This window comes from Indicator indicator, chromosome 7, assembly GCF_027791375.1.
Source record: "Indicator indicator isolate 239-I01 chromosome 7, UM_Iind_1.1, whole genome shotgun sequence".
Classification (NCBI taxonomy): Eukaryota; Metazoa; Chordata; class Aves; order Piciformes; family Indicatoridae; genus Indicator; species Indicator indicator.
Genome location: NC_072016.1, coordinates 15,387,103 through 15,399,515, shown reverse-complemented (window position 1 = coordinate 15,399,515; position 12,413 = coordinate 15,387,103). Strand labels below are relative to the sequence as shown.

General features: G+C 41.8%; 1 protein-coding gene across 1 annotated transcript; it reads right to left on the bottom strand.

Moving 5' to 3' along the window:
- Positions 1 to 2,434: 2,434 nt before the first annotated feature.
- Positions 2,435 to 10,327, bottom strand: ANKRD1 (ankyrin repeat domain 1). Its single transcript, XM_054382251.1, has 9 exons — positions 10,301 to 10,327; positions 8,750 to 8,929; positions 7,338 to 7,475; positions 7,131 to 7,238; positions 6,376 to 6,474; positions 4,615 to 4,713; positions 4,382 to 4,480; positions 4,121 to 4,219; positions 2,435 to 3,306 (listed from the first exon to the last, which is right to left on the bottom strand). Exons 1-9 carry the CDS (start codon positions 10,325 to 10,327, stop codon positions 3,196 to 3,198), a joined length of 960 nt encoding a protein of 319 aa, XP_054238226.1. The 3' UTR covers positions 2,435 to 3,195.
- Positions 10,328 to 12,413: the final 2,086 nt, after the last annotated feature.

The following is a 12,413-nucleotide window of genomic DNA, read 5'->3' as shown; positions in this document are numbered from 1 at the left end:
AACTGCTGGCCAGTATATGTTTACCTTCAGTAGCTTGTCCAGTAAAAAGAAAAACAGGTAAAAATCTGGTTTCCCATTCTTTTGTGATCAGTGGCTACAAAGAAGATCCCAGGATCTGTCACTTGCTAGGAGATGTCTTGGATTTGTGTTACGTTGAGATAAACTGACCTGACCTGCCAGATACATCTCAAAGGCCATGCCTGTCCTGCAGCTCCTAAAACCAAGCAGTAACATGAGATGGTTACCACAGATAAGAAGAGCCCAAGGTTACACTGTGTGCTTAGCATGTTGCAGTTGCAGCAAAACAGGTGTCTCACCTAGGCCTTAGCAGGCTCCACATCACATCATTTTTACAGCATCATTTCCTTCTTTGTGTCCTGGTCTGGCGGAGTTGTAGATGAGACTTTTCATTTTGCTGCCTCCTCCCTTTCCATTTTCCTTCCTGTTAATGCTTCAGTAAACCTAGTCTGTCTGCCAAAAAGGCAAGCCTAACAGATTATAATCAGCAGAGCATTTTCAGAGCTCCTGCAAATGTTGACAGAAGTTTTGGTGGGTTTCTTTTTTATTAAACCAATATAAATGTAGTCAGGATACTCTCCTGCCAGCTTTACTGTGGATATTCCACTTCTGTATATGCATCTGACAACAAGGTGAGAAGTTGAATTTATAGCATGTAAAATATTGCAAGAATCTTGCAGTTGGTCAGTCTGTAGACTGATCAGAATAGATGAAGTTCTCAGTAGACTAAATCACAACAGCTTTTTCTTCATTTGAGAAATATTTTTTCCTTTACCTTGTTATTATATTTGTCTTTGTGATTCAAGTCTATTTTATTACAGGTATTGGGATGTATAGGTAAATATATATATACAGTAGTTTGTAATTTATGGCCTTACCTCCAAAATGATGCTCTAGCCTGAGAAGCAGCAAAATGTGTTTATCTGGCGCTATCTTCTGGATCACAGAATCATTACGATTGGAAAAGACCTTTGAGGTCATCAAGTCAAGCCTTCAATCCACCACCACCATGCCCACTAAATCATGTCCCCAAGTGCCACATCTGCATGGTTTTTGAACACCTCCAGGGATGGTGACTCCACCATCTGCTGGGCAGCCCGTTTAGATGCATGACCAATCTCAGTGAAGAATTTTTTCCTAATCTAAACCTCTCCTGGCACAACTGGAGGCCATTTCCTCCCATTCTGTCACTAGTTACAATCTTGCCTTGGCCAAGGAATAACCTGCCTTGAGTGTGACAGAAGTTGTTTGGTAACTAGCATGTGGGAAGAGGCTTTTGAATGCTAGAGATAATTGTTATTATTTGTTTGACTTGATTTACAGTCTGCTGCTTTGCTCTTTGAGTCTTTCAACACTTCTGAAACTGACTGAAAAGTTTCTTTTCCCCAGATTTCCTGAAGCTCATTGTTCTGGACGCTTTGCTGTGCGAAAAATTGAAATGATTTTTGGTTAGGATGATAAACAGAGTTACCCAGCACTGATGTCGTTTCTGTTTCCTGCAAGGCATGCTCCCAGTGTCTGGGTAATTGCGCAGAAACAAGCAGTGAAGTAGTGGCTTGCAGAGGTGTGCCATAACTTTTATGGAGAAGAGTGTGTTCACAAACAAAGCTTGTGGCTGGCAAGGTGACACTCACAATTTACAGTGTCTGTGTAAGAAAAGTGTCATTTGTCTAAAGCTGTTTGCCTCAGTCTAGGATAGCTGGCTGCAGACAGAACAGGCGTTTTCTTCTGCTTGCTCCATTGTGGGGTGTCTAAATTCACTTTAGTGTCTACAATTGGCACTCCAGTAACAACTATATATTGCTGTCCCCTCCTGATCCTACTTTGTTGCCCAGGATATTGCTTTGGCCAGCTGTAAAGCCTGTTGGTTAGAAGCCAACCAGCATGGATTGATGAAGGTGTATGGGAGCCTGTGGCGTATTTTGCTGGGAGGCCACACCATGGGATTTTCACTGAATGCAGTGTGTAATGTCCCAGTGAGACTGAGTGTTGATGCTTTTGCTGGTGGCCATGTGAAGATGCTCTGCTTCAAAGGAATAGGTGCCTGCCTAGCCTGGCAGGACTTGGAATCTCCCTTGGCATGGATAACTGAAGCTATCTCATGCTCCACATAGTAAGTACTGACTTGGTAAGAAACGGAGTTTTTAAATCCAACTCAGTAATGAAACTAACATCATATTACATTGAGATAAAGTCTTTCTGGTTTTGTATATGTATTTCCATTTAACAGAAGTAAGAGATGGCATTTGTTGAACAGGGCAGGGAGATAGTTCAAGGGCTGCCAGCTCTAGGCAGCTGAGACTTTTCTTTATGTTTCAAAGAATTTTACAGAGGCCAAAACATGAACTTTCTTTAGAGAGACCGAGTTGCCCTGTGTGCGTTCATCACTACTCCAGCAAATAAAAAGAAACACTCTGTTTATTTAGTCTGAAATAGATCAGTACAAAATGTACAGAAAAAGCAGTACAAATGTACAAATATACATAATCTGGTTTTCCATTCTTCAATCAGACTTCACAGTAGTCTAGCTTAAAAAAAAAGTTCACATTCCTGATACTCTCTCCTCTCGCTTTAATAACATTACATCTGAATCCTGCAGTGGGTGGTTACATGATGGTTGGAGCTTGGTCCTTGAGCTCTTCATCAACCACAATTGACAAACCCAATGTAAACCCAATTACTCAACTGCTGCTTTGAATCTGCTTGACACCTCAGTACACCTTCTTCCATTCCACGTATCAACATTCATTTAACATTTTAGTAGTGAGAATTTGGCAGAGAAAAGGCAACAGTTGCAACTATTCACTATTTAGAGCTATTGGAAGGCTTGAGGGAATTTGCTAATATAGTTGGAAACACTGCTCTCTAAGACAAAAGATTTATGTTGCTGTCGAAGATTGCATTGGGATGTAAAGCTCAAAAAAAGCCACAGTAATACTCAGAATCATTAAAAATAACTTTTGAAATAAATAATAAATAGTAATAAATAAAGGTATTACAGAACCAGTGGAGTTTTAACACTCAGCTTTTAAAATTCTTTACGTGTTTTTCAGTGCTCAGTGAAGGTACCTCAAACAATTCAGTACCATAAATATTTTCAATAAAAATACTGTATTCACAGCTATTCTCCTCCAGGATCATATGAAGCATTTAAAAGTAGCAAAAAGATTTGTCTCTTCAAAGCTTGCCTAGATGGACATTCTTACAGGAATTAGCTTTCAGGCTGTTGAATATCTCTTTGGTGCCGTTCTGCCACTGAAGAACAAGATCCATGGGAGTTTTCCCTTGCTGGTTAAAAAAGCAGAGGGGAAGCAAGATTTAATTTCAGCCAGTGATTACTGACTCCATTCTCCCTTAAATATTTGTGCAGTGCATCTGCCAGATGTGACACCCTGGGTCAGACTTATTCTTGCATCCCTCAGGTCAGAGTCCTTTTGCTGTGCAGATTGAATTTTGATTGATTACCAATCAAAGACATTGACTGGCATTGGTAAAACACATTGTCCATCCTACTGCTGCTTGGTTTGGGTTTGGGAGAAAGGGTCTGTGATACGCTATGTTTTAACAAGTGGTCATAGAGCTCCAGCAATGCATCTGGCTGTGAGCAGAGTTAGGTGTGAGGCTTCTTGAACTGAAGTTTGGTTAAGGCATAGAGGTTTTTTGCATAACAATCAGCTTATCAGCCAGTCATCCAGATGTAGAGCTTGGGCTTGCCATTGGTTGTGGGCTTAACAGGAAGGAGATTTCTCTGACAAGCTAAGATCTTTGCAGGGTAGTTGAAGCCCAGGAGTTGTGCAGAGAGGCAGTACCTATCTTTTCAATATATGATATATGTAATTAAAATCATCGGAAGGTGTGATGTTGTTTGGGTTGGTAGGTTCTAGTTTTAGAAGAGGTACTGATTTTTCCTCTTCTCCCTGACCTCCCACAAGGTATACTTGCCCTTTGTCAGCTCTGCTTTAATTAACTTTAATATGATCTTATTGTCTGTTCACAAGTCTCTCCCAGCCTTAAAACCAATGAACCTGCTCTGAAGGAAAACTTACTCTAAAGCATTCTTAATTACTGCTTTTTTTTTTTTTTTTTTTTGGCTATTACTTACACAGTTCTTTATAGTTAGATCTGCTCCATACAGAATCAGAAGCCTGATCATTTTGTAGCGGTTCAGCCTCACAGCATCATGCATCGGTGTGTCTCCTTCCTACAGACATAAGACATGGACCACAGCATCAGTCCCACCAGTCCAGCACCACAATCCAGCCCCAGCCAAGTAGCTAGGGATTTTTGCAGGCAAGTGGAGCTGTCCAGGCAGATGGCAGCTTGACACTACTTGTTTGCTGGCAGATAGAAAGTTGGTACTTACTCTGTCTCTGGCATTGAGATCTGCTTCACAGGCGATGAGGTGCTCCCCACAGTCATACTGACCTGTTCTCACAGCCACGTGCAGAGGGGTGCTAAGCAGCTGAGAGATGGGAGGAGGAAGCAGTCAGTGGCATGGAACAGGTAAAGACTGCTTCAAGAATGGTGGCCAAAAATTGGAGTAAGGGTCAGCTTTTCATCTCTGATTTAAAAAACTGCAGTCACAGAAGCCCATACCTTGTCTCTGGCATTTCTGTTTATCCCTTTGTCCAGTAAGAACTTCACAATATCCAGGTTCCCACCCCGGCAAGCCCAGTGTAGGGCTGTAGATTGAAGCTGCAGCAGGAAAAACAAATTGAAATAGAATTTAGTATTACATTAAAAAAAAATCCATTTTAATCAATTTCTAAATTAATCCAAATTCATTCTCATGCAATATGACCTAAAGGAGTTCACTGTGATCATTGAGTTGTTTCTAGTAACAGCTTTTCTTATTTTGCCCTAATTTCTTTAGAACTGTGATTTCTCACTCTTCACACTCCCTGCATATTGCTCTTAGAGATCTTGGCAATGCTGCTGCAAGTGTGTTTTTGTCTATTCTGTCAATTTAGAAGTTATTTTTAGCTGGGTATATGGCTGGTATGTGCTATTTAATATTTTTTTCTGCCTTTTTCATTTTAAAATGCATAGAAAATGAAGCTCAAGGGAAACAATAGTTCTCTTTTTTAAAAAACCAAACCAACCAAACAAACAAACAAAAAAGTCAAAACTGAAAAAAAAACCCCCACTCAACTTATGCAAATCCACAAAGTTAATTTAGAACCCTTTTCCTCTGCAAAATTTACTTTCTCTGCCTTTAGATCTGCTGTAAGGGATGGAATGTCCCTTGAAGGTCTTGCCCTGTCTATTGTTCTTCCTATTCCTTACAAATTCTTTGAGCACTGCTGGGCTGAGAGAGGGGGAACAAGGCTGGCTGGTTCCAACTGTTTACCAAGTGGACAAAGAGCTGAGAGCAGAGGAGCAAAAAACCAGCTGCAGGAGCTGTTGATACTCAGCTACCCTCGTGGCTGGCATCCTGGAGGTGAAGAAGTCTCTCCCGAGCACAGCCTCGGAATCCCGGTGGAGGATGTACACGTTTCACTGAGCCCTGGGTGCATGTGTGGGACACTGGGACCTCCAATACCTGCTAACAGGCTGACGTGGTAGCCTGATCTTAGCTCTCTTACCCTGCATTAGGATTTGTTGTTTGTGGCAGTCTACTAACTAATGAGTTCCTCTGCTTCCTGTGTTTTCCAGCACCTATTTTAGCTAAGGGAGGCAGACACCCCCTCCTGCAACCTCTTCTCAGCAGCAGTATTTTAAGGATAAACTTACAAGGCATTATAATACCTTTTAATGCTCCTCCTTTACATAGAAGCACTCCTATGGTGCTTCTCTTTGCACTTACAAAACGCTGAACAACTATTTGAAAGATGTGCAAGCTGATGTTCACAGGATCACAGGATGTCAGGGGTTGGAAGGGACCCAAGGAGATCATCGAGTCCAACCGCCCTGCCAGAGCAGGACCATACAATCTCGGTCAGGTCGCAGAGGAACACATCCAGACAGGCCTTGAAAGTCTCCAGAGAAGGAGACTCCACAACCTCTCTGGGGAGCCTGCTCCAGTGGTCTGTGACCCTTACAGTGAAGAACTTCCCCCTTGTGTTGAGGTGAAACCTCCTGTGCTGCAGCTTACATCCATTGCTCCTTGTCCTATCGCAGGGAGCAAGTGAGAAGAGCCTGTCCCCTCCTTCCTGACACCCAGCCCTCAGATATTTATAAACATTTATTCAATCCCCTTTAAGTCTTCTCTTTTCCAGACTAAAAAGCTCCAGGTCCCTCAGCCTCTCCTCCTAAGGCACATGCTCCAGTCCCCTAATCATCCCCGTAGCCCTCCGCTGGACCCTCTCCAGCAGATCCCTGTCCCACCTAAACTGGGGAGCCCAAAACTGTTCATACCATGTCTTTCTGTTCAAGCTTGGCTCCAGCTTCCACCAACTTCTTCACTACCTCTAGATGTCCTTCAGAGCATGCCCTGTGCAATGCAGTCCGTTTGTACTGGCAATTAAAAAAAGCAAAGTCAGATATCAAACATGGCACGAAGAGTTAGCTTTAAATCTTTTCTCCCCTCCTCCCTAGGATGATGGCAAACACATCCATTATGCTGATTCATTTTCAAGAGGAAATACTTCTGAAACCCGAAATCTGCTAAATTTTAATAGCAGCCTAATAGCTGACTACCCAGCATTGTAAAGGTTGTGAGAAATATCTGCAGTAGGGCATTCAAATTTAAAATGATGCCTCTTGAGGTTCCACCATCCAACATGGTGCACTGTGTTTTGCAAATGTAGCTCATGCATTATGACGCATGGGCCCTATCAAATTCCTTTTCATTCTGCAGGCAAAGTTCTTGTTTCTTCATCTGCAGCATTGGAAGACCAGCTGTTACAGAAAGTCACAGAGTCTCCTGGGCACCAACAAGTTTCTTTTAAATATAAAGATTATTTTGAGGCAATATTATTTTGAAGGGTCCCAGTGGCCCCTTTATCACTAAAAATCTTGATATACAAAACTTTCAGTGTTTATTTACTTCCCCACCACCACTTTTTTCCTCCTTATAAGTGTGGAAACTATGAAACCTAATGGTAAAAGTTATTTTTGCCCTGTAATAACCTCTCTTCTGTAGCAGACTGCAGTAAGAGGGAAGATTGTACCTCATCAAAGACATTTGGATCTCCTTTGTCTGACAGGTATTTTTCAATTACTGGCAACTTATTCTCCAGTGCAGCTTTGAAGAATGTGGGTATATCCACTGGTCCTGTCTAATGGAAAGAAGAAGTACAGAGCATAAATGTGTGTGGCACAAAATCCCATCAATGTTTTCCCAGGGAAAAAAAAAAAGGTACTTTGGAATAGCTTACAACAACTTCTGGTTCAGGTTCCTTTAAAATAGGTGCTTTCACTTTCTTGTATTTTTTCTTCTTCTTCAGCTGAATAATTTTTTCAAGATCCTCCAAGTTTTCAAGTTTTGACCTCTCCTCTAATTTCTTCTTCTTCAGCTGAAACAAATCAAGGAAGCCAGTAAGTTGAGCTGAATGTGACTACCTCTTCCTTTCAGAGTGGCAGGACAACATGTGACACTATTCACCTGAGTTCAGTTAAGACTGGATGTACTTTGAAATAAGTTGTCTTCTTTTTTTGCAGCTAGAGCTAATTGAGTAGAGTAAGTTACTAAGGCTGTGAGAAATTCTCCATCATCTGTTGTTTTACATACACATCGAACCTCTTTCTAAGCACTGCTTCAGCCTGTGTTTGCAGGCTAGATGTCATGAATTTTTGGTTGGTGTTAGGCCAGGAGTTGGAGCACCACTGCAGTCCCTTCTGGCCCAACAATTGTAAGAAATCTCACATGCAGCTTGTGAGAGCTGGGGGAAAAACCCTGCAATTTTAGCTGACTTCCACAAGGCGTTTTTTCTTCACCCATTTTTATAATGCAGGCCCTGATTGATTGTAACTTTATCATCTCTGGTTAAAAATATACTCTTAAGGGAAGAGCAAGTTTTATACTTCTCGTTGCACTGCAGTCAGCAAGTGTTACATTTTGGTAAGCTACAAAGAATGTCCTCAGTATGTATGGAAGAGCAGTTCAGTAAAAATTCCAAGACTTCATCCCTGCATGCAGTCATTATGGGGCACTGCTAACATGAAGGGTGTCCTTGAATTCAGAGGGAGATTCACAAACAAGGGGGAACTTGTGGTAAATATAGATGACAGATTTTTGTCCCATGGTATGATTAAAGGTAAATGCACTGGTGACACTCGGTATGGTATATGGTATAAGGGGTTTTTAACTGAATTCTTACTCAAGGTGTTTCCACCTCTTCTTTTTATTGTTCTCTGTGTTTAGGGTTTGTTCTGTAGCTCAGTGACTTAATGGAAAATAATTATGTTGGCTGAGTGGACTGTGGATCATTATTTTTGGTGGCAGTCATTAGGTGTGCAAACTGAATGTGTCTTACTAGCTATAATTGTGCTTTACCCCCCGCCCCGCCCCCTGCCATTTACTGGCAGCCAGCAGCAGGTGAATCTGGGCAGAGGGGAGCCACAAGAATTTCAGATAGAAATGGCTGAACAGGGGGAGGTTTGGGTTCTGCTTCACAGTGTTACTACCTGCTTCCATGGCCTGCAATGGACTTTAGATAAACCTCCTTTGGTAGAGGGTCTGTCTAGCCTACCATGCATGTTTTTCTAACTTAGAGGCAACACATCAAGGGCTGCAGCAGAAAGTGCACACAGGATGATTAAAAGCCAAGCACAAAGCCCAAGAGCCTACCTCAGATTCTCGTTTTTTCTCTTTCTCATAAGCCAGATCACCTCGGGTCAGTGAGTGTTCAGGGATTGTCTTTAGGTCCTCCTGCTTCTCTAATCTTACAGCAGCTTCATACTCTCCATTTTTGAAGTCCTCAGGGAGGAAGCTGCCAGTCTCTTTATCATCTGCTTTCTTCCCAGTCACCTGTAAAAGCAAACATGATATAATGTAAGCAGCAGTTTCATGACTGCAGTAGCCACCCTGTGGCTAATTGCATGTCATTCCTGTCCTGCTCTAGGAGTGTGTGACAGAGTGCAGACCTCCTTCACTCTGTGCCTGAATTGACCATATATGTGAATGGCTAGAGCAATCTTGCTTGCAGGCAACATGCAGGCAGCAACCCCTCTTTGGCATTTTCAGGATCAAGATTCATGAGGCCAATTCACGCTTCAACAACCTGTCTGTCTGGGGCCAGGATGCTGCTGTATTGACAAAAGCCCAAGAGCTGGGAGAAGCATCCTGTTTGTTCAGGATTTTCTTGTTTCTTCACTTGGCAGCATATCAGACTCATTCAGAACATTGTAAAAGGCTGTGGTGGAAGGAGTCAAGCCAACCAGCCACCAGCACCCTGTGAGTGTTGAGCAGGGGAACTGAGCAGGTAGAGTGGAAGGAGAGGCTTTCTTTTTACTGAAACACAACCAGTGCAGTTAAAATGGATTGCTGAGTAATTTCAAAGCTGATTCTGCCCAACGCTGTCAGTACCAAATTCCCCATTTATAGCACTCAGCACTAGTAGCTCCCACGCAGAAGAGAAGTGATGCTAAGCAGCAGTGCAGCTTTCAGTAGCTTAGAGAAATATTTCTGATGCTCCATTAACTATGTACAAAGAGAGCACCTGTTAAACTTAGTAGATGCTGTTATTTTGGAAGTGTTTCAGTAAATTGATGTGGCCTAAACTGCATTTCCTTTCAAATACCTTGTAAAAAATGTGTTCATTACAGTTTAACACTGGAGAAACGTCAGGGCATTGCCACAGACTTTAAGACAGCATTAACTAGTTAGGTAGTGTGGAAGTTAACATCTTAGCATAGTCATCTGGGGGGAAAAAGCTGTTTCTGCATGATGCTCCAGTATTTTCCCAGTTTATGGATTAAATCAGGCATTCTTGGGTTTCCTTGCATTTATACATCCTCCCAGTCCCTTACTAGACTGGAACTACTCAGTGTGATCACACACTTAGCTTCTTTAGCCTCATAAACTTTAGTTTCTAAAAAAATTAAAATCAAGGAAAGCACATAGCTAAATTTTGGTCAGTCTTTTCTTCCAGGTGAACTATGTTCTGATGCAAATCCAAACAGCTATGTAGTTGTATCAGTGGTGAGCCCCCTTCCCAAGGAAAAGTTGAAGTAAGGATGTAAGAGGATCACCTGAAGTTTATACTAGTTTGCACCTAGATCACAGCAGTACTGGTAACCTGCTGAATCGCCTCAATGATCCACAGAGCTTGCCTCTCTCTGCCTGACCTAATGACAGTCTAGAAGGAAAAGTAATTATAGAATAAATGAAAGTACCTACCAGCTCTTCTACTTTCATGGTCATCATATTTGCTGATGTTTGTTTGATGTTTCCTTGTATGGCTGAAACTCCCAAGTGCTCAGACCACCTCTGCAGACACCGCCACACTAGCTTTGCTTATATATCTTTGGGAGAACTGTGCTTGAATGAGATAATCTTCCAACCTGGGAATCCAAGTATGCCTCTTGGGTAGGCTCATGCTCATTCCAGACATGTTAACGAGCCAGATCTGGTGTCAAGTGAGGGAAGGGGGCGTCAGCTGGGCGAGGAAGGGTGAGCCTCAGAGTCTAACCACACTGAGTATGTGAATCAGAATGAAATGTGAGCTCATCATTCCTTTGGCAATGACTGCACCACTCAGCAATGCGAGTCATTCTGTTCCCAGTGCCCACTAGGACAGCTGTCTGTTGATATAGCATTGTAACTTCATCTGTTGGTTGGTGGGGTTTTTTCAACTGATGTTTTCAACTGACTGTAAGACACTGGAAATGGTAAGTGGCTTATGTACAATACTTGTAGCAATATTTTCCTGACAAATGGATTATGACCTCTTAAGTCTCGGAAAGCCGTTCTTCACATTGCTGTTTAATCTTGAATGATAAACAGTTTTAGGGGAAAGGATTTTTCTCATCATGATGACAGCCTTCTATATTTGTTGGAAGGAATTCTCTGAAGTGATTACTAAGTCAGAATGATGTCTCTGGTGCTAAAAGGGGCCTATGACGTGATAACTTACAATCAGTGTAACGATCTCAAAACAGCAAGCTTTGCATTTTTCTTTGACTTTGTCAGTGATCATAAACAGAATAATAAATTATATCCTACTATGCCAGGAAAAAAAAAAAAAAAGGTAAAATTAATTCTGTTTTCCCACGCAGTATTTTCTTTTTGGATATGAGAGAATAGGGGCACAGAAGTGATTTGTCCATTTTTTGGAGATAAATATATGATACAGACAGGTGATGTGTGTGTTTGGGGAAAAGGAGTAATTGTGTCCTTCGGAAAAGCTGTTTCCTGTGCTGTTAATCAGAGTATCCTGGAAGCAATTGTATAAAAGGAAGATGCACTAATCTTTGCATTTAAAGAGTGTGGATAAGTGCCAATAAAAATCAGTTCTGTCATTCTGCAATACTTGGAGCTCCTGTCTGGTGACACACAAGCCTGGCTGTAGGCATCTGGGTCACCTGGCTGAAATGAATACAACTGCTCAGGTGCTTCAAGTACAACATGTACATAAGTGCTTCACCAAATCAAGACCTAACTATCCTGAATGTCGTTCATATCATTAGCATCATTAGCATGCTGCATTCCTGACATTGACCTTTCAAGGTGTCTCTCCTCTGAACTATCCTCCAGTAATCCGAGTACATACAAACTTGTCTTCTAGTGCCCATCATACCTATGCCCTCCCTTTCCCTGAAATGAAGCTCAACATCAAGTGGTTCCTTTACTGCTCAGAATATATATGATATTAGAGGATGAGATCCAGAACTAAAATAGAATATGTGGCAGCAAGAGAATTTTTCAGAACATTTCTTTCCAAGCCCAAGTTGAGCCAGGCTATCATTCCCCCTGCGTGGTATGTCCCGAATCACACTGCTGGGCTTTTTTCACGGCAGTTTTGTACTCCTGCAGTATATCTGTATGATAAGAGGCAGCATGGTTTGGCTTTTCCTTAATTACAAATGTGCTGTAACAACTTATCTTAGTCTATTTTGTTCTGTGATGCTTATTTGGGAGATTGTCTTGAAATCCACAGCCCTAATAGCAGGCTGCAAAGACCACTTCTGGTTCAGTGGAAACAGATTACAGCAGAGACCTGATGCAGTAAGAGAAACGTAGGGGTATGCTGTAAGAACAAAAGCTGTTGTATTTCAAGCTTTCTTTTTTAATTTTTGTTTTCCTCTTATAAGCAGCCTAATGTTTAAAACTGACTCAGCAAAATCTAAACTGTAAGGTTGAAGTAGGTACATCTTCTGCAAATGGTATGTAAATCCAGAGCCAGAGCAGCTTTACAGGAAGCCTCAGTGCTCTGAGGGGAAACACAAACCCACTTCCCCATGTCGTGAGTGCTACCAGAAAAAAACCCAGCTTATTTAGAGATAATTCAGGA